At 47.2% G+C, this 22,505-nt stretch overlaps 1 protein-coding gene and 1 long non-coding RNA gene across 2 annotated transcripts in view; one reads left to right on the top strand and one right to left on the bottom strand.

Annotated features, from left to right (window-relative positions):
* SMAD6 (SMAD family member 6) overlaps window positions 1-22,505 on the bottom strand; it is a 58,558-nt gene that overhangs the window by 25,618 nt on the left and 10,435 nt on the right. The window contains exons 2-3 of the mRNA XM_053364055.1: window positions 20,526-20,582; window positions 16,458-16,535 (exon numbers count right to left, since the gene is read on the bottom strand). Of these exons, the coding sequence (XP_053220030.1) occupies window positions 16,458-16,535; window positions 20,526-20,582 (135 nt within the window). The remainder of the gene's footprint in view (window positions 1-16,457; window positions 16,536-20,525; window positions 20,583-22,505) is intronic.
* On the top strand, window positions 434-5,991 carry LOC128401270 (uncharacterized). Its single transcript, XR_008327454.1, has 3 exons — window positions 434-788; window positions 5,434-5,604; window positions 5,756-5,991. It is a non-coding gene; the product is annotated as an uncharacterized LOC128401270 (long non-coding RNA).

Raw genomic sequence — 22,505 nt, 5'->3', positions numbered from 1 at the left:
GGCAGCAGAGCATAGTCTTCATGGCTGGTAGCCATCGATAACCTTCTGCTCAATGAATTTTTCTAATCCTCTATGAAAGTCATCCAAGTTGCTGGCCCTCTCACTGCCTCCTTTGGGAGTGAATGCCGTAGTTTATAACTATGTGTTGCAGGAAGTAGTCCTTTCTGAAACTTCCAACATCGCTGGATGTCCACTTCCCAGCCTGATCCAGAGTTCCCTTTCATTTAACCCCTGCACTCACTGGCAAAGGACACATGACCCTAAGTGGATCGGGCAACGCAGTCAGATAGGTGGGGTACAAATATGATGACGAGACCCCAAGTACTGTAATCAGGAGAAAGCGGAGTGTATTTTTATTTCTCCTTTTCATTTTTGCAATTCTATACTACAGTTACCAGATTTTTTTCAATGAATCCGGGGACACTTTTCAATTTTAAGAGGAATGATAGGATTTTGTCAGGGGACTGATTTGTAAATCTGGGGACTGTCCCCGGGAAACGGGGACGTCTGGTAACCTTATTCTATACAGTCTATCTGGGACATAAAATTGAGGGTGTCTTAACAGGGAATGCTTAATCAGTGTTTCCAAGGAAAATGCTGTGACTGTTTACAGACAAGTGCCATTTGTGTCGCGATACCCATAACAACAGTGGAGCTTAACAGTGCTTTCACTGTTGTCCGTGGGCTACCAGTGGTCCACAAACAGGAAACAAGGGGCGAGGGGACACCAGTGGAGAAGAGCAAGAAGGGAAGAAACCGAGACATCAAAGTCTGGAGAGAAGCATAAGGTAGGCAAACATTCCTCGTGCCTTATCTAAGAGACCTTTGTTGAGAATGACATCCATACAACTCTGGGGGAAGGGCCATCCATACCATTGCATGCAGAAACTTTCTGGAACCTCCAGGCAGGGCTGGGAATACTACTTGCCTGAACCCACCAAAGTCAATGCCAGCCAGCTAATGGGGTGCCCACCAGTTCTTATTGGACTACAACTCCCATCATCCTTCACCATGCTGGCTAAGGATGATGGGAGTTGTAGTCCAGCAATATCTGGAGGGCACAATGTTGGCTACCTCTGCTGTAGACAATATTGTGCTAGGTGCTTTGTATGAAGAAGTCCTCAGGTCAGTACCAAGCATCTTCTGATATGCTGGGATCCATTTCATCTGAAAGTCTGCTTCCAGTCAGCATGGACTATATTCAGCTAGATGGACCAATGGCCTGCCTCGATATAAGGCAGCTCTCTAGGTTCCTAGCTCTAAGGGCAGCTCTCGCCCCAACCATGTCATGGGCATGTTGCATAGGGATCCAGAAATCGCATGTGCTGTCACCCGGGGATAAGGAAGATCCGAGTCTTGGAAACCATTCCTGGAAAACAGTGGAGCCCATTGCCCCCAACATTTTCCACAACAATGGCGTTTGCTAAATAAAAAAGCAAACCGAAAGGGGAAAACACACCCTGCTCTGAGGCGGAAAGGCAAGCTACAGCCAACAGCATTTCCCAACTGTAAAACAAGGTTCACTTTATTTATTATTTTGAAAACACAAATTACTTCCAAAAGCAAGAAAGCGGAAGGACACAGCCTGCCGGAGCTGGCCAATTGGCCGGCGCTGGGCCAATCCCATAAATGTTTGGCAGTCAGCAGAATACAGAGCCCTCTTCTATTGAAAAGGGGGCTAGTGACTGCTATCCTTCCCCCCCCCCACTTTGCATTCCCAGCGGATTCATAAAACACTTTTCAGATTTCAGAATGCACTTCCTCAGCCTGTCCAAGTTTGAAAGCAAAGCCTGTAGGAAGTGGTTGGTCTTAACCTTTTTTTGCTATGGAGAGAGGTTGGGGGGGGGGTTGAACTTCTTCCACCAGCTATCATAGAATCTCATTGGAAAGCATCTTCAGACTTCTCCTGGGCATGAAACTCTAACCAACAGGGTGAAGGCTCCATAGCGCAGTGGTGGGGGTAGGGGGGCACCAGCCTTGCATGCAAAAGGTCCCAGATTCCACCCCACACAGTATCTCCAGGTAGGGCTGGGAAAGACTAAGAACTGAAAACCCTGGAGAGTTGCTGCTGGTCAAAACTGACAACAGCAACTACAGGGATCCATGGTCTGGCTGGTGCCTCTGTCCACACTAGACACTTAAAGCAGTATTATACCACATTAAACCATGGTGTCTTCCACCAAAGAATCCCAGGAGCTGTAGTTTGCTAAGGGTTTGTTAGGAGACTTAGTCCTCTCCCAGAGCTAAAATTCCCAGAAGGAGGATCGATTGCTAAACCACTCTGGGAATCGTGGCTTGGTGAGGGGCTCTCCTAACAGCTCTCCGCACCCCTAACCAAGTACAGTTCCCAGGATTCCTTGGGGGAAGCCATGACTGTTTCAAGTGGTATGATGTAAAGTGCAGATGGGACCCAAGCAGAGGGTAGTTTCTTATGTTCCTGACTCCAGGAGTTTCCACCCATGCTTTTCTGGGCACAACCCTCCCTTTTGCTCATCTGCAGCTTCCACCATTTCCTACATAAAGATGTAGATTTCTACTCCTAACTTAAGAGCCCCAGGTGTGCACAAAGGTAATCTTGCCAATGGAGGGAGTCACTCCCTTGCACATCCCTTTCATCAGTTGAATCAAAACTGCCCCCAGCAACAAAAACTTTGCTTTCAAGTGAGATGTGTTAGAAGGGTGCAAGCAGTGGCCTGGCTCACACTTATGGCTTTCTCCTCTTGGAGAGTCAATAAAGTTCAGGTGCATAACATCCAGGGACTACAAGGTTGGTGAAGGCTGCATTCAACTGTGTGCCAGGGAGGCAAGTGTGCAACGCAACCCAATGTATGTGCCCTCAGCCCACTTGAAAGGAGGCCAGGGGGGCAAGTGCCTGTGTGCCACGTTTAAGGTTTTGATTTATTTTTCATAAAATTTATACACCATTTGATTGTTTAAAGAAAAGAAACATGACAGTGGTTTACAAAAAGAATAAAGCAATAATACTATCAGCAAAGGCAGTTAAAAGCAACCATTTAAAACATTTATGTGTGTAGAATTTTGTAAGAAGAAGTGTGTGTGTGTGTGTGTGTGTGTGTGTGTGTGTGTGTGTGTATATATATATATATATATATATATATATATATATATATATCAACTAAAAGCAACTTTGAAGAGCAATGAAAATGCAAGTCTACATTCTACGTATCTGGGTAAGCTATGGGTAAATAAGATAGGCTGCCACCGCTCAAGAAATGCCATGGGGAGTGTGGATCCAGGACAGGTGGACAGAGGGTTCTTGGCTGAATAAGGCTCAAGATCTGAACACAAGCCCAGCCTCTGGGGCCTTCAGAGGCTGGGTTCCATTGGTTGCCAAACCAGCTAAAAACAAAGAGCCACGGGAAAGACTACTGCCAGCCACTGTGCCGACATCATCCCAAACTGTCTTCTCCTTGATGCAAATTAGGCATGAACCATCTGCCTCCAGATCTTGGGCCTGGCTTCGCACACACTGCCACTTCTAATATCAGGGTGTGCCAAAATGCCACGGACTTCAAAGTGCTTGCTTGTAACAGCACCCAAGTGGCAAACCCAGCCAAGACAACAAGAGGCATGGCGAAAGTCGCGGAAGGCAAACAGCCCCCTTGAGCTCGATTGAGGTGGCCAATGCATCACATTCCTCCAAATCCCATCAGCACCAGCCAGCATGGTCAATGGGAAGGGATATTGGGAGGTGCAGTCCAAACATCTGGAGGGCACAAGAATCGTAGAATTTTAGAGTCATCTAGTCCAGCCACCCTGTAACGCAGTAACCTTTTTGCCCAACATGGGGTTCAAACCCACAAGCCTGAGATTAAGAGTCTCATAGTTGTGGGGAAGGCTGACCTAGATGGACCAATCGTCTGACTTGGTCTAAGGCAGCTTCCTTCATAACTTCCACAATGGCTGCATTCCTTCCTCTGAATCAAATCCAGGAAAGCAATGCACAGTACAGCATCTTGGCACAGTACGATCAGATATTACATGGTGTGTGTGTGTGTTTCGGTTCCAAGGTTCTATATATACACAAAAACGCGCATACTCAAAGGCCTAGTAACCCAAACCCCATGCAAACATCTGGGGGCTTTCGGAACTGGCACACCGGCTCCAGAAACCCTAAGATGCTCTTGCAAAATCGCACAGGGCTGCCCACATCCATGCAAAATTTTGCAGGAGCATCCCAAACCCAGCAAGAGGTGAGAGAGCAAAGCCATCTCCATGGACTGGGTGGTTGTGGGATTTCAAGCAGCCTTCAACTGCGCAAGTGGAATAAGCATAAGACGTCATGGTACTGTATGTCCTACTTAAATCTTCTTTGCATCACCAATGGGCACGCAAAAATGCTTCTTTCCCAAACAAGAGACTGCTGTGGCCGTTCAGATCCAGACATTTGTAAGGGGGCGGGGAGGGAGTCTAAGAAAGGCTTTCTATGCAAAGTACTTTTGTCCTGACACAAAAGCTAAACATCAGTTTGACACATTTCTATCCATCAAACCACCACCCTCAGAACTGGAATTTTTCCTCATCTGGAAAAGGTTAAAGCAGACCTCCCTCCTTCTCATGCTCTCTTTAGGTATATACCTTTTTTCAGATGAGCCATTCTCTGATTCTTTATTTAAAAAACTGAAATAACAAAGTGTGTGTGAACACAGCCAATGGAAAAGCAGGGTTGATGGTGGGCTGGTGTCCTGGGGTCTGGCTGAAGGGTGTGTTCCTCCATCTATATATTCTTCCCTTCCTTTTACCACAACTAATCTGACCGCCCCCATAAATCAGCAAAATGCAAATAGCAGGTTGCTCTGTACATTTTATAGATTTGCGTAACACATTTCTAGCTTGGAAATGCAAATTATCTCATTGCAAACATTTCAGCTTCTTTGTGTTCCCTCTCTCTCTGAAGGGCTGTATCGTGATGTATGGAGCAAGTTTGTTTTCTGCTACTCCAGAGTGCAGGACCCAAAACAATGAATTCAAATGGAAAGATAGGAGATTCCAACTCAACCTTAGGAAGAGCTTTCTGATGGCAGGAGCTGTTCCAACAGTGGAATGGACTCGGGATTCCTTAGCTGCAGTTCCTGCATTGCTGGGGTTGGACTAGATGACCCTTGGACCCTTTCCCAACTCTTGTGATTGCCAATTCTATGGTTTTACATCTGATTAGAGAGGAGGGGGGGATGAGAAAAGAATCGGAACAGTCTCAGGCCAGGTTCCTGAAAAGTTCAAAGCTGTCGGCAGCCGAACCAGGAACGGCCAACGCTGTATTCTCAAGAGCTGAATCGACACAAATGCCCAGTGTTCCAGGGCAGCAGGATTCAACCGCCAGAAATTCTTTGAAATTATGGGTGTTTCTCTGAAGTTCTCTCCCTTCAGTTTGTTTTGGGAGGGTTTTGATTTTCTGCCTTTTTTTTTTTAAAGGTATTCTTCCGCCATCTCTGACTCTCCAACCAGGGGCCCCCCTCTCCCCTCCTGAGACTCGAGCTTTCTCCAAAAAAGCAAATTGCTGAGTTTGGATTTGGCACCTCCAGGAAGAGGAGGCACCTTTGATGAATACCAAGCGGGCAGACTTCAATCGCTTCAATGAGAACCGTGCATTTAATAAGTTATTTCCGTGGAAAAACCTTGGTCACAGAGTTTGGAGGGAAGGCTTATAAACGCCTCCCCCTCATCAAAGCGGCAGAGGGATGGGGCGGAATGGGGGGGGGGAGTTACTGTAACTCTAAATAACTTCTCTCCACAGGTTTCCAGAAGAACTCAAGAGTTTCTCCTATATTACTGACCTGGTTCCTAAGCACGATAAAAGAAAACAAACTTTGACCAGCAAACGCGTATATACCCCAGGACAAGGGTAGAGAGACCTCAGATGCAGGAACTGAATGTGGCCTCCAGGCATTTCTATCTGGCCCTCGGAACTTTCGTCATGACACCCCCTCACTGTGACCCCACTTTTCACCCTGAGTGTTTTGTCCTAGCAGGATATACAGTGGTACCTCAGGTTACATACGCTTCAGGTTACACACTCCGCTAACCCAGAAATTGTGCTTCAGGTTAAGAACTTAGCTTCAAGATAAGAACAGAACTTGTGCTTTGGCGGTGCAGCAGCAGCAGGAGGCCTCATTAGCTAAAGTGGTGCTTCAGGTTAAGAACAGTTTCAGGTTAAGAACAGACCTCTGGAACGAATTAAGTACTTAACCCGAGGTACCACTGTACGTCCTTCAGCTCCCATATTGCCTCTTGGTTGTCCGGATGGAGAAGAGAGGTATAACTGTGTGTACAATCACAGAAGTAGAATAACAGAAACATAGAATTGTAGAATTCTATGTTCAACCCCAAAGGTCATCAAAGGTCATCAAGTTCAACCCCTTGTGATGCAGTAATCTTTCACCCAACATGGGCCTCGAACCCACAACCTTGAGATTGAAAGTCTCTTGTTCTATTGTTCTATTGTCTGCTCCAAGCACTTTCGCCTCTGGCTCCACTCACTACTAGCTTGCATGTGGCCCTTGGAAGGCTGGCCAGAAAGGAACGTTCCCCAGCCTTTACTTGCCTAAAAGCATGGGGTAGGGAGTTGGCCTGGGACGGCACCTTTTACAGTGGTGCCCCACAAGACGAATGCCTCGCAAGACGAAAAACCCACAAGACGAAAGGGTTTTCCGTCGCGGAGGCGCTTCGCAAGACGAAGTTCCCTATGGGCTTGCTTCGCAAGACGAAAACGTCTTGCGAGTCTCGCCATTTCCCCCCGCTTCCCCCCCCCTTTTCAAAGCGGCTAAGCTGTTAATAGCCTTTTAACAGCTTAGCCGCTAAGCCCGCTAAGCCGCTAATAGCGCTAAATTGCTAATAGCGCTAATCCGCTTAGCCGCCAATGGGGTTGCTTCACAAGACGAAAAAACCGCTAGAAGAAAAGAATCGCGGAACGGATTCTTTTCGTCTTGCGAGGCACCACTGTATTCTACTAAAGTTTTTTTTTAGTATTTCTCATAGTCTGCTCAAGCTTCTAGTCCTCAAGGATGTGGGATCCATGATTAATGAAAGCACCTTTGAAACACACTATCTTGGCAAAGGGCCTCTCCTAGCCCTCCTATGCGGTGATCTTGCCAGCTAGCATGGATTTGACTGCTGATTGGCTTATGCTGAGGTTTTAAGATGCAGTTCACTGGCTTTGGGATTATGGGGTCAGCAGAAGCTGCACTATGCTGAATCAGGCCCATTGGTTATCAGCTCTGCCGAGTTTCAGACAAGGGGTAATTCCCAGATCTATCTGAAGGTGGCAGAGGTCCTTCTGCATGCAAAACAGATGCTCCAGCCATGAGTTGCAGCCCTTTCTGCTTGGAGAGCCTTCAGACAAAAAGCAGTGTAGAAACAGACTGCTGCCATCATCACCATCATTCTCCCTCACCCCAAAAAGCCAACCAATGTGGTTCCAGGCAAATTCATCTTCCCAACTGACCACTTTTATAAACCACCTCTTGGATAGGAGATTGGTCCACTTCATAAGCAAAAGCATGTTCCACTATTGTGGGTGGTGGCAGCCCCTCCCCTGCTGGTCCAATTAACCAATGCACGCCCCCCCCCCCCAGCCACCAAACCTGGTGCCCTCCAGATGGGCCTGATCCATCAGGGCTCTTGTAATGTTCTTAGGGTATGTTTCAAAGCCCCCTGCCTCATCAGTGGAGCTTGGAGCACAACATCTAAGAGAGGGTCCAGTAGCGGCTCTACCTCCTAGGTCTGACTTCCCCAACCTGGTGCCTGGAGGACACACAGCCAAGAGAAGGCTATTCTAGGGCAAGTCACATTTAGCTTTTTGCTCTAGACCAGCTCTTCATTGTTGATGGGACGGCAGCTCTGGACACTGAGATCCAGCGCCGAACACTTAGATCCAGCGCCGAGGGCCTTCTGGCTGTTCCCTCATTGCGAGAAGTGAGCTTACAGGGAACCAGACAGAGGGCCTTCTCGGTAGTGGCACCCGCCCTGTGGAACGCCCTCCCTTCAGATGTGAAGGAAGTAAGCAGCTATCTTATCTTTAAAAGACATCTGAAGGCAGCCCTATTTAGGGAAGTTTTTAATATTTAATGCTGTATTGTTTTTAACACTCGATTGGGAGCCACCCTGAGTGGCTGGGGAAACTCAGCCAGATGGGCGGGGTATAAATAATAAATTATTATTATTATTATTATTATTATTATTATTATTATTATTAATCCCAGACAGCATGGCCAATGCTCAGGGTTGATGGGAGCTGCTGTCCACCAACATCTTGAAGGCCGCAGGTAAGCCCACCTGTGGCCCAGACAATCTTTTGTTGTTCTTGCTTGAGAAGGAAGTGTGCAGACATCGTCAGATCATGGAGGAGAGGTGGACTATTGACTACTTGCCACGATGGCTACGCTCTGCCTCCACATTCGAGGCAACAATGCTTCCGAATACCAGTTGCTAGAAACTGCAGGAGGGGAGAGGGCTCTAGTGCTCGGGTCCTGATTGCGGGTTTCCTACAGGTATCTGGTTGGCCACTGTGAGATCAGGATGCTGGACTAGATGGGCCACTGGTCTGGTCCAGCAGAACATCTTATGTTCTTCTGGCTCCACACTTTTCAGGATTCTGGGAAAGCTTACACCACAATAACAGATTTTTGTTTTTGTTTTGAACCGCAAGAATAAAAACAGCAACCCTCTTGGAAATTAACACTTTTCCCCACTGCCTTGGTTGAATTTTTTTCTCATCAGGGAGAAAAGACTTTGGAGGCCTGAGAAGTCACTTTTGCCTGGAGCTCCAAAGAGGGTTAAACGTTTTGTGAAAACAAAGGGAAGGAATGTATTCTTGGAGGGAAGGGGAAGGAGATTCTCTCCCTCCTTTATTATTATTTTTTATAAAGCAACAAAATTGCTCAGTCATGCTGTCGCTCTGCGATTTTCATCCAAAAAGGTTTATGGAATCATTTGGGCCATATGGGGAAAGCGCCCACAAGGGGCAAAGAATTTTTACTTTTTTTGGAAGCGTACTGGAAAAGAAATGCCCTTTTATTTCCCATCGGCAAAATAGGTCCATAGAGGGAAAAATGTTTAATATAAAAACATCTGAACGAAGTATCCCCAGCTACTTTCTTTGCTTACTCTTCCCTCTTCCCCCACCATGCCTTCTTTTTTTTCTTTTTTGCTTCTAAGTACTACTTTTTGGCAACGGACACGTTACCCTGTCAAGAAGACTTTTTAGCCTGATTGTAACAGGGTACGCAGAGAGAGAAAGGCCAAATAACATGAAATGAAGGGGAAGCCCAAGGAGGGAAATCTACATCCTTTAAATAAGCATCGGGCAGAGATACAACCGCTTGTAACAAAGAGGCCTCCGTCTTCCTCTCATAAAGGCCCTTTCATATTGTGTCATCATTAGGGGACTTCTCCTTTTGAGACAAGGGCTTCTATGTGATTGATTTATTTAACTTATTTATTAAATTTGTCAGTTCTGCTTTGCCACCCAAAGCGACTTACATTACAACCAAACATCAACGGACAATAAACCCCACAGACATACATTAAAACCAAGAGGAAAGAGAAGTACTTTAAAAGCATCCCATCCACTGGAACATCTATGAAATGAGCTCTCTCCCTCTTATAATATGTGGTTGGCACAGCTGTTATTCAACGCCAGTTAAAGACATACAGTGGTACCTCTGGCTATGGACAGGATCCATTCTGGAGGCCCGGCCGTATCCTGAAAAGTCTGTAACCAGAGGCGCCCTTCTGCGCATGCGTGCACGGCAAAACCCAGAAGTATACACTTCCGGGTTTGCCACGTTTGCAACCCAAAGTTTACGTATCCAGAGGGATACATAAGCAGAGGTACGACTGTATTTATTTATCTGACCAGGCTTTCGGAAGGGGTCGACAGGAGGGGGCCTGCTGCACATGGATTAACACAAGAACAGCCCTGCTGGATCACACCAGTCCAGCATCCTGATCTCCCAGTAGCCAACCAGATGTCTGTGGGGAACCTGCAAGCAGCATCTAAGAGTAAGAGCCCTATCCCCTCCTGCGGTTTCCAGAAGCTGGGTTGATGGTCATTCTGCTGCAGCGCTGCGCTCTGGTTTCGTACAGTTCCTTTTTCAATCATTTGCATATTCATGTTATTGCTGTAAGCTGCCTGAACCAATAGAGCAGTGGTTCTCGACCAGTGGGTCCCCAGATGTTGTTGGACTACAACTCCCATCATCCCTGAGCTCTGGCCTTGCTAGCTAGGGGTGATGGGAGTTGTAGTTCAACAACATCTGGGGACCCACAAGTTGAGAAAGGCTGCAATAGAGGATAGGCCAGAAATCTATATAATAGGTCATGTTCATTGGAATGGAACCTTGGGCCTGGGGTCTGAATGTGGCCCTCCACGCCATTCCATCTGGCCCTCAGAACTCTTTGGGGGCCACACACCCTCCCCAGCGTTGTATCACACCATCCTTAACTGCTTTTTCCCAGGCTGGAATGTGTCCTACAGGAGAAAATTTACATCCATAGCCCCACCCACTTTGCCACTCCCCCCACCCACTGGCATGTGATTTCTCCATGCCTGAAGCATGCCCAGAAGAGAATACACCTCTCAGGCTGAAAAAGGTTCCCCTCTCCCTCAATCTGGTTTGGGAACGCATGACCTTGCTGAACTTAAACCAGTGCTTGGATGGAGGACCTTCTAGCAGCCTGCCCCGCCTGAAAGCCAGTAGTTGGGAGTGTCAAGACTAGGACACAGAGGATTGGGGTACTAATCCCCAGCATGCCAGAAAGCTCACTGGGCGTGACCCCTAAGGTCACTGCCTCTCAACCTAACCTACATCGTAGGGTTGTTGCGGGGATTAAATGAGGAGGGAGGGGAAGAAATCACGTGTGCAACTGTGAGCTCCTGGGAGAAAAGGTGAAATTATAAATGCAACCAACAACTAATAATAACAATAATTTATTATTTATACCCCACCCATATGGCTGGGTTTCCCCAGCCACTCTGGGCGGCTTCCAAAATAGTATTAAAATACAGTAGTCTAAAAGCTTCCCTAAACAGGGCTGCCTTCAGATGTCTTCTAAAAGTCTGCTAGTTGTTCTTCTCTTTGACATCTGGTGGGAGGGCATTCCACAGGGAGGGTGCCACTACCAAGAAGGCCCTCTGCCTGGTTCCCTGTAACTTGGCTTCTCGCAGTGAGGGAACCACCAGAAGGCCCTCGACGCTAGACCTCAGTGTCCGGGCAGAACGATGGGGGTGGAGACGCTCCAAATAAATAAATAAATTCATTGGATTTCATGATGCCATGCTATTGTTGGGGCTACTAGCCACGATGGCTATTGCTCTGCCTCCACAGTTAGAGGCAGCAATGTTTATGAATACCGGTTGCTGGAAAACACAGGTGCGGAGAGGGATCTTGGGCTCAGATTCTGCCTGTGGGCTTCCTTTTCAGGCTTCTGGTCAGCCACTGTGAGAACAGGATGCTGGACTAGATGGGCCACTAGCCTGATCCCACAGGGCTTGTATCCCAAGTTCTTAAAGGGCCATCCATGGGGCCACACCAGGCCAGGCACTCCTGCCAGAGACTGAACTCCACTGACGTTGCTCAAGTATGGCACGCTCAGGGTTAACTTCAGCTTGTCTCTTATCCTATATATATGTAATCCTCCCCACTGGGGAAAAGATAAATAGCCCACATTACACTCTTATGAAGAGTTGCGCCACTTGAAATTCCACGGTAGGAGATGGGAATATCCAGTTACACTACAATCTTGGTCACAAAGTGATCGTTATTTTGTTCCCAAAGAAAAGTTTAAACCCGCTTTCTTCTCCCGTCAACAACGCAGGGCTCAGATACCACAGAATCTAATCCGCCACCTTCCCCCTGGAAGCTCACAGCTATTGTGTGTTTTCATCTGCGGTTTATTTAAAAAGGGGACTGTATGTGGAAATGGATCATTCCAAGACATTATTTTAGAACTGAAAGCGCTGAAGTTTTCATGCTGAAAATTCATATGAGAGCCTTTGGCCCGGTGGTCAGAAGCTATATTTACTGAAGTTCCACATCTGAGTCACAAGCCAATATAGGCCAAGCCCCGATCCAAATGCCAGCTCTCCTTCCTGGGTTGTGGGGCTGGAGAAATATCTCAAATTCCTGCATGTCAGAATCAAATTTGTCCGTGCTCTCCCAACACTTCCTCCCCGCTCTCAGATTTAGCATCAAGAGGACAAAGAGGGCAGAGGAAAACCCTGGATTTCCTGGGTTGTTTCCTGACAGAATCATAGAATAGGAAGGGACCCAAGGGTCATCTAGTCCAACCCCCTGCAGTGCAGGAATCGCAGCTAAAGAATCCCTAGCAGATGACTATTCAACCTCTACTTAAAAACTTCCAATGAAGGAGTGTCCACCATTTTCTCACGGCGTCCCTTCCACTGTCGAACAGCTCTCACCCTCAGAAAGTTCTTCCAAAGTTTATTCAGAATCTCCTTTGTGGTCATTTGAATCCCTCTGTAGCAGCGGAAAACAAGCTTGCTCCATCTTCTACATGACAGTCCTTTAGGGTATTCGAAGATGGCTGTCGTATCCTATACTGCTGAATCATGAGGGAACCGCGCAAGTGAAACCTTAGTCGGTTCCATCTTCAGGTTTTCTCCTTGTCCAGAATAGGCCTCAAACTCTGCCAGCAGCAAGGTGGGTGTGGTGGGGCAGAGGCACTTTCCTGATGCTGGCAATGCGGCTCCTGACCTAGACGGTGCCAAGGAGGTCAGTACTGGGTTGTCGGGACTCATCCAGTGCTCCAACTGGTGTTCCCACACAGCCCCTAACTCACTGCCACCCTGCCTAGCCCAGGAAAGTAATGGTAACACTGGTGTCAGGAAGACAGCTCCACCCCACAGCATGGATGGCTGAGACCTTTTGCTCTAACATAGTGATTCCAAAATTGGGTGGCACCCCCCCCCCCGAAGCAGGGATTACCTAGCAGGGCACTAAGAGGCAAGGAGGTGGCAGGGGGGCTCTGGAGGTACAAATGACCACCAGACTTTGAAAAGCTGATATAGCATTGGATCAAGTTATTAATTTTGCTGGCCTAGTTAAGCAAACTAAATAGTTAATCGGACTTCAAATAAATGTGCAATTATTTGTTACTGCTTTGCATTTCATTGTGTTGTTATCTTCCTTAGTGGGTTGTGCAAACCACTATTCTGAAAGCTTTTTTATAGGGTAGAGCAGGGAACCAAGGGGGTGGTGGCCCCAAAAAGGTAAAGGGACCCCGGACCATTAGATCCAGTCGTGACAAACTCTGGGGTTGCGGCGCTCATCTCGCTTTACTGGCCGAGGGAGCCGGCGTACAGCTTCCGGGTCATGTGGCCAGCATGACTAAGCCGCTTCTGGCGAAACCAGAGCAGTGTACGGAAACGCCGTTTACCTTCCTGCCAGAGCAGTACCTATTTATCTACTTGCACTTTGACGTGCTTTCGAACTGCTAGGTTGGCAGGAGCAGGGACCGAGCAACAGGAGCTCACCCCGTCACAGGGATGAGAACCGCTGACCTTCTGACTGGCAAGTCCTAGGCTCTGTGGTTTAACCCACAGCGCCACCCGCGTCCCTTGATCTAACAGGTTACAAAGCGGCAATTGGAAGTCTCAAGTCTAGCCAAATCTGCTTCACGAGTAACAAGATGTCAGTTACTCAAGCACAGCTTTGAGGGGGACACAGCTGAAAAACAGCCACAACAACACCAGCAGCATTTGAGAAGAGGACATTTGCCACCATCAAGCCCCTCTCCGCATCTTCAAGTCACTACTGTCCCTGGTCAAGCTTCCTTGCACGTTTCAAAAGGAAGATGGAGGAGAAGTCGAAATTTTCAACCCCAGCTATGGGGTTCATTGAATTGTGTTAATTGCTTTGACCAATTTGACGCTGTCATTTGCTTTACTTACATGCTACTGTGTTTAATATCATAGTGATTGCCTTGCTTGTTGCTGTTTTAATGCCACCGTGGTTGTTGCAAGTTCAACACTTGTTGTTGGAAAAGCAGAACACAAACATTAAATCAAACCAAACCAAAATTAAACCAGTTGGGTATTCGACAACAAGCCACAGTAGCCAGGAGAAGGTCCGTGGCCAGTGAGTAAAACCTGGCCATAAGGACTGCCATTTGTCAACTACTCGGATGTGATTATCATCTTTTTTCTGCCTGCCTTGAGAGAAAGCAGGATGTGCGCATTTCTGAATAAACAAATCTTCAGAAGAAAATGATGGGAGTCTTCCAAAAAGCCCACTGTTGTCAATCTGGTCTGATTACAACCATGCCACCATGGCCATCCTATTTTCCTTTGCTTCTTTCAAAACAGGTCTCTAAATCATGCTCCCTCAGCTTGGTGCCCTCCATATACTTTGGTCTGCAGCTGCCACGAGTCCCACCCAGCACAGACAACTGCCAGGGATACAAGGAGTTGTAGCCTAAAACATCTGCAGGGCATCGGGCTGGAAGAAGGCAAACTCCCACCTACCACATTAGGAAGGCAACCAAGAAATACTATACTTCCTGGTCTCAGCAAACTTGTTTATGGCTTGCTGTTGGCTCAAAAAACTATGGGAAATTGAAAGAGTGGGCAATGTATGAAGCACATTTTCAAAAGCAGTAGCCAGGACTAATTAAAACGTGAAACTTGGAGTTCCACAACAAATAGCAAGAGGAGTATGAGAACTTGATTATCCAAGTTTCCCTTGGGCAAACCAAGTCCTGCAAAACAGGAGAGATCATTTGCAAAGGGAACAACCGGTTGCCCAATGGAGCAGACAGACTGTCCCAGCGACCGCATGTTCTCTTTCTTCTTTTCCCCCAAGCCAGCAATATGGTGCAAGAGAAACTTCCAACTGACACCAAATTAGGAAAATACAACAGCAATTCACATGGCAGGGACAATTTTTTTTGTTATAGCAACACAGAACTCCATCGTGCTCCATGGGAAACTAGATCATTTCCACTTTAAAATTCGAGCCAAGATTAGTTCCCAATATTTATGACAATTTTTTTGAAGAAACAGATAATCAGATAAATGGAAACATACACACAAAGCTCCATTTGCAGAGATACTTAGAGGGCATGCACTGATTATGAAACAAAACTGGGTAGATAAAGGATTCTCAACTCTAGATTAACTGCCCCACCCCCAGTAAATACTCATATTAGCAACTCTGTGGCCTTCCAGATGTTATTAGAACCAGCTGCACAAATATAAGATGGGGGACACCTGGATTAGCAATAATACTTATGAAAAGGATCTAGGGGTCTTAGTGGACCACAAGCTTAACATGAGCCAGCAGTGTGATGCAGCAGCAGAAAAAGCTAATGCTATTCTGGGTTGCATCAACAGATGCATAGTGTCCAGATCAAGGAAAGTCGTAGTCCTGGCTCTGGTCTGCCTTGGTCAGACTTCACTTGGAGTACTGAGTCCAGTTCTGGGCACTACAATTTTAAAAGGATATGGACAATCTGGAATGTGTGCAGAGATGGGTGACCAAGATGATCAAGGGTCTGGAAACTAAGCCTTATGAGGAACCACTGAGGGAATTGGGCATGTTTAGCCTGAAAATGAGTAGACTGAGGGAGATAACGATAGCAGTCTTCAAATATCTAAAGGGCTGTCACATGGAGAATGGAGCAAGCTTGTTTTCTCCTGCTCCAAAGGCTAGGACCCAAACCAAGGTCTTCAAGTTACACTAAAGGAGATTCTCTAAACATCAGGGAAAACTTTCTGATACCAAGAACTGTTCGACAGTGGAACAGACTCTCTTGGAAGGCAGTGAAAGGAGGAAGACCTCCTTGGAGGTTTTTAAGCAGAGGCTGGGTGACCATCTGCCATGTATGATCTAATTGAGATTTCTGCACTGCAGAGGGTCAGACTAGATGAACCTTGGGATCCCTTCCAACTCTACAATTCTGTAATTCTATAGGATGGCCAATGGTCAGAAATAATGCAAATGGCCCAGCAACAGCTGGAGGGCCACAGGTTCACGGACACTGGCCTACACTGCAAGAGTAAACTGCTTTTAAACCATTTTAAGTGCCACAACATCCCATAGGGAGCCACGGGGCCAGAGGTTTAGTGATGGGGTTCAAACCCATATTAAGAGATCCTGAGCCCCCCCCCCATAACTGCAATTCATGGAACCTCCTACACTACTTTTAGGTGTGTACCATACCTACGCCTTAATTTTCTCTTTCCATTCCATGGGAAGCAAAACCATTACCAAATATCTTGGATAAAATTCTGAGGCTACGAAGCCCTGGGAAAGGTCCCTTTGATATACACGACCATTACCCCTTTGTTTCCCATATTCAAATGAGCATTTCAACTTCCTGGATTATATTTCCCAAGAGAGAGTCAGTTTCTAACACTGAGTCTGACAAAGTTGTCCCAAAGAGTCCCTTGATTTCAACATACTGAAAAATCCGCTAACCTGAAAATTCTCCAGGGGTGACATTGGGCGAGTTTGTAGCCTCTGTTTCAGTGTACGACAAGGTGGAATCTGAAAGATCTAGAAGCAAAAGTAAGAGAGAAGACAAGGGTTATTTCCTAGAAGACAGGCATCGTATTTGCAAAGACTCTGAAACCCAAGTTGCTGCTCACTCAAAACACAAAATACGGGCTGGCACACAAAAAAACTTTCATTTAAAAAACAAACCCTTATCGCCCTTTAAAGTCCTGCCATGCCCTTTCTAGGGGGTCAATGTACATGTTGCCCTCTTGGTGAAGCCACACAAGCAAGCAAATCCCACTACTGATTACACAACCCACCTGGAGCAAAAATGGAGAAGGTTCCTCGCGCAGGCCGGGGCTGGAAGGTGGAGACGGATGACCAATTTGCTCCAGAGAAATCACTCCCCAAGCGGGAAAGGTGACAGAGGGGTTAAGGAACAAGTGGAAAATGGCAACAGCAACTGGGAAGCATGGAGTTAGGGGGTTCTTCTTGGGAGCACTCGATAGGATGGCTTGCTGGATCAAGGAAGCTGGCTCAAATCTCCCAGAATGGTGAAAAGCAGACTGGTTAAGCACGCTGGAACGGGATATGGCAGGAATTGGGAAACTTAGGGGCAAATGAGGCCCGCAGGCCTCTCTCATTGGTCCTCAGAACTCTCCCTAGGCCACACCCCCTCGCTCAGGCCACGCCCCTCAGCAGCACAGCTCCACAACCCATTATTTTGCCCTTGAACTGAGATGATGGAGAAGTAGAGAGAGCCTGTTTAGCCAGAAGCCCTAATGGGAGATGCACAAACAGGACCTGAGCACAAGGACCCCTCCTGTGGTTTCCAGCAACCATAGGAGCCAACTCCTAGGTGCCGAGGTCCCTTCAGCCCTCCCCATAAAATATTTGAGGGGGCTGCCCCCCCTAGTTGATGGACATTGCCATTCAATTGGGGGGAGAGTGCCACGTCTTGTGATCAATTATGCGGGGCAGGGCTTACCAATGCCACCACCCCATAGTTTATTCAAGCTGCCACCCCTGCCAGCATTCGGAAGCAATAATGTAAAGGCAGAAAATTGCCATCATAGCTAGTAGCTACTGATAGCTTTCCCCTCCATGAATATGCCCAATCCCCTTTTCAAGCCATTCAAGTTGGTTTGCCATCACAGCCTCCTGTGGAAGAGAGTTCCATAGGTTAACTATGTGCTGTGGTTGGCCCCTGTGAGAAAAGGATGCTGTACTAGATGGGTCATTGGCCTGATTCAGGAGGCCTCTTCTTATGTTCTTATATTCTCCATGAATTTGTCTAAGAGGCACCCACGTTGGTGACCCTCCCTACCATAAACTTTTTCATCAACTAAAAAAAGAAATCTGGCTGTGCCAGAGGTTGAACCTGTGGGATCTTCTGCTTCCAAGGCCTCTTGAGATATGGTGGCCCCTCACCGAACTTCACACTAGCCCAATTTCCCTTTGTTTCATGTCCTTGCAGATCCAAGCGCCATTCACTGCTCCCCTTCCCTTTCCTGAAACACCGAAACTGCCCTCAAAAATAACCCAAGGTTGAGTGGATCAAATCAAACAAGTAGGAACTTGGGAGCGCCGCGGATAAGGTTACACTAAGCCTCCAAACAATTCATCGTTACTATACTTAATTATCACTATTAAAATTCTTGAAGCTGTTTATTCTTGTTTCCTTCCTCCCTTCCTTCCTCCCCTGCTGAAACCAAGGAAACTTTGTTTTAACAAGTTAAAAGTCTTTGTTGATCTTTCTCCCTCTCTCCTCCACCCACCCCCACTTTGCTTGCACCCCTTTAATTAAAAAGGTGCTCTAAATGTTTGCTCCAAGATCAACTCCGTGTGTGCGTCTCCCTCCCCCATCCCTTTTCTTTTCAGTCAAACCAGCTTGAAAAGCAAAGCTTCACTTCGCGTTGTGTCACTCAAAGTTCTCTGTCTAGGGAATGCAACTCAACTGTGTGCACCGCGTAGGTGCTCTGAACTACAACTCCCATCAGCCGCAGTCAGAACCTGGAGGGCACCAGGTTGGGGAAGGTATGAAGAAATTATGACACCTCCAGTGCAGAAATATGCAGGTGGCCCATATGAGGATAGAACCCACAACCTTGGCATTATCAGCACCACGCTCTAAACAACTGAGCTAGTTCTCCTCCATCTCATTTAATCCTCGCGACAACCCTGTGAGGTGGGTTGGGCTGAGAGGCAGTGACTGGTCCAAGGTCTCCCAATGAGCTTAATGGTCAAGTGGGGATTTGAACTCTGGTCTGCCAGATCCTAGCTCAATACTCTAACCACTACACCACACTGGCTCTCATACTACCTTTGAGCAATTGATGTACACTGTTATACAGTGGTACCTCGGGTTACATACGCTTCAGGTTACATATGCTTCAGGTTACAGACTCCGCTAACCCAGAAATAGTGCTTCAGGTTAAGAACTTTGCTTCAAGATGAGAACAGAAATCGTTCTCCGGCGGCACGGCGGCAGCAGGAGGCCCCCATTAGCTAAAGTGGTGCTTCAGGTTAAGAACAGTTTCAGGTTAAGTACAGACCTCCGGAACGAATTAAGTACTTAACCTGAGGTACCACTGTAGTTCTATTGCTTTTGTTACTGCATTCCATAATATGTACTATGCAACAAATCTTTAAAATGAGCAGTTAATTTTTATTTTTTTTTAAGTCTATATTGGTCAAATATACATTTTCCTTGTTATGTTCTTAGGAGGGTTCTCGTGAAGAGCCCTGAACTTTAAAATGTACCACTATACCATTGCATTTGGTGACTGCTTATTTGCAAGGGGTGTGGGATGGGCTGCACACGATCCGAATTCATGATTCTTGACTTTGCATTCCCACCTAACTGACCAGCCTCCCAACCCCAAAAAGCCAGAGGCAGAATCGGGCACTCCATCCACTGAGGTCTGTGCTTGAATTCCTCAGAGGCAATATATACTTTGGAAGGCCACTCCTTTTGGATTTCACCAGCTTTTAAAGTAGGTCAATCCCCCCCCCTCAGTTCCCAGCTTCTTTGACCATTTTTCCTTTGCTTGATTTGGGGGAAGGGGGAACAAGGAGAGAAATTAAATCCAAAGCATCTCACATTGCTGTGTTTAAGGGAGGCTTGTCACCTTTGCTGTGGCCAGATTCTTTTAGCAGACTCAGTTTTCTCTTAGTCGGCAGAGCACGAGACTCTATCAATCTCAGTTGTGGGTTTGAGTTCCATGTTGGGCAAAAGATTCCTGCATCGCTGGGGGTTGGACTAGATGACCCTCAGGGTCCCTTCCAACTCTACAATTCTATGATTCCCCTACTGCTGCACTGATCTGCAGGTGGCAGACAGACAAAAGGCAACCTGCCTGCAACTGTTGGACTTTCTGCCTACCGTACAGGTGCCAATAGCTCAGGTGCCCTATCAGTGAAAAATGTGGTAACCAAAGATTATAAAGAGAGCTTTGGGGGGGGGCATTAGCTCAGTAGCAGAACATCTGCTTTGCATGAAAAAGGTCCCACACAGTTTCTATCTCCAGAATCTCAAAGCAGGGCTAAGGATGCTCTCTGTCTGAAACCCCGAAGAGTCTCTGTCCCTGTACATCCCCAAGAGCGTTCCTGGGATCTTCTAGGGAAGCACTTGGCCCAGAAGCACAACTCATGCCAACAAGTCATCATGCCTTCAGGGTGCAACCCTGTGGAACTTCCTCCCACCAGAAGTCCCTGCTGAGTTTCAAAAGCCTGATTAGAACAATTTCATTTCAGGAGGCCTTTGCACCACAAACGCTTCCCTTTTGTCCCAAAACATTCTGATGCTCTTTTTCGTTTCTGAGATTTTAAATTTGGGGAGTTTCGTTTATGTTTGGGATTTTGTCAATCGCCTGTTTTTTTTGCTGCAAGCCACACTCTGTGAGGCCTAAATGGCAGAAAGCAGGATTGAAAAGAAATGAATGAGATGGGCTTGGCCTGCAGCAGCTTTTGAACGTTTTGCGTGAAATCACATCAAGACACACAAGTCCAGGATTCCAGCAATGTGCAGGAAAAAAGAGAGATACTTACCCAGTGGCTTTTGCTCGTCATTTGGAGACAGCCGGGAGTAAGGAGGGGGTGGAGATTCTGAAAAGCAAGGAAGACACTGATTAACAACCCCTGGAAGTTTAGGTTACAGAAGCATTTGCCCCCACACCAAGGAAGGAACCATTTGGCTGAACTTATGGTGGAATCTCTATCGCCTTGTTTTTGTGGAGACACTGGGCACCATTACTCACTCCTAAAACCATGGGTAGGCAAACAAACCCGGGGCCCAATCGCCTTCTAAATCTGGCCTGTGGATGGTCCAGGAATCAGCGTGTTTTTGCATGAGTAGAATGCATCTTTTATTTAAAATGCATCTCTGGGTTATTTGTGGGGTATAGGAATTTGTTCATTCCCCCCCCCCAGTATAGTTCGGCCCCCCCCAGGGACAGTGGACTGGCTCTCTGCTGAAAAAGTTGGCTGACCCCTGCCTAAGACAAAGCATTCATAAGCACATCACAAAGTATAGTTATTTAGCAACACATTACCCCTCAAGGTGCTGGGTGTATGCTACAAAATGGGGAGAAGTGCTTTCATGGACCACAATGAACTAGAATTGGGTCTTAAGGAGGCCACTGGCTACAGTCCTTAATCCAATTTACTCTGCTGTAGTCCCATCAACCGGGGACGCGGGTGGCGCTGTGGGTAAAACCTCAGCGCCAAGGGCTTGCCGATCGCATGGTTGGTGGTTCGAATCCCCGCGGCGGGGTGAGCTCCCGTCTTTCGGTCCCAGCTTCTGCCCACCTAGCAGTTTGAAAGCACTCTTAAGTGCAAGTAGATAAATAGGTACCGCTTTATAGCGGGAAGGTAAACGGCGTCTCCGTGTGCTGCGCTAGTGCCGGTTTGCCAGAGCAGCTTCGTCATGCTGGCCACGTGACCCGGAAGTGTCTCCGGACAGCGCTGGCCCCCGGCCTCTTAAGTGAGATGGGCGCACAACCCTAGAGTCGGACACGACTGGCCCGTACGGGCAGGGGTACCTTAGTCCCATCAAAGACAAGGAGGGTACTCTGGCCAGGTTCACTGGGAATACAATGCACTTTGTGGCTAGCAAACTCCTGCTCCTACAAAGGCACAAAACGCCTATTTGCTTGGGAATAGGCACCACTGCTTTTTCAAGTTCCAGAACTTCCTCATTAGGACTGATCGATATATCATCCAAAACCCCGGTTTGAAGTTCACATTGTGATAATTGTTTCATAAAATTTTAGCTAGCAATATATCGCGATTCACAATGTGTGTAGGGGCTAGGTCAGGCATCCCCAGCCTTCAGCCCTCCAGATGTTTTGGGCTACAATTCCCATCATCCCTGACCACTGGTCCTGTTAGCTGGGGATCATGGGAGTTGTAGGCCAAAACATCTGGAGGGCCGCAAGTTGGGGGTGCCTGGGCTAGGTGATTGCTGGTTTTCAACCTTGTGATAACTCACCAGCTAAACACTGCAATGTTATCAGGAGCTAAACCTCACAGCATCACCTGCTAAATGTTGCCATCTACCACAATGTCTGAAATAAGGATAGAACTATACAGAGGCAAACAGGACAACGTCCTGGCAACTGCTACTACTTAGGGGTCTAAAACAGATAAATGACAATATTACCAATAATCAAATACTCGGTTTCATCAGCAGGCATGCCAAAATCCATCCCAACAGGACTTTGGGTTTTGGGCTTGGCTACCAAATGGTGGTATAGAGGACAATCCAAATTACGGCGATGAGTGATAGTGAATACATATAATCTGGGGCTGCAAGACTACCAGCAGGCCTACTAGGCGGCAGAAGTGGCAGTGGCAGAAACAGCTTGCCATGACCGCAGTACGTGGCAGCAGCAGCAGCGACAACGTGCAAGGCATGGCGGCACAATCAGTGGCGACCTGCAAGTCCTCGTGGCTGCGACGGGAGCTGGTAGCAGTAGCAGTAGTAGCCTGCAAGGCCTCATGGCGGCAGCACAAACAGTAGTAGCAGTT

The sequence above is a fragment of the Podarcis raffonei genome, chromosome 14, assembly GCF_027172205.1.
Source record: "Podarcis raffonei isolate rPodRaf1 chromosome 14, rPodRaf1.pri, whole genome shotgun sequence".
Taxonomy (NCBI): domain Eukaryota; kingdom Metazoa; phylum Chordata; class Lepidosauria; order Squamata; family Lacertidae; genus Podarcis; species Podarcis raffonei.
This window is presented reverse-complemented; position numbering and strand designations above follow the sequence as displayed.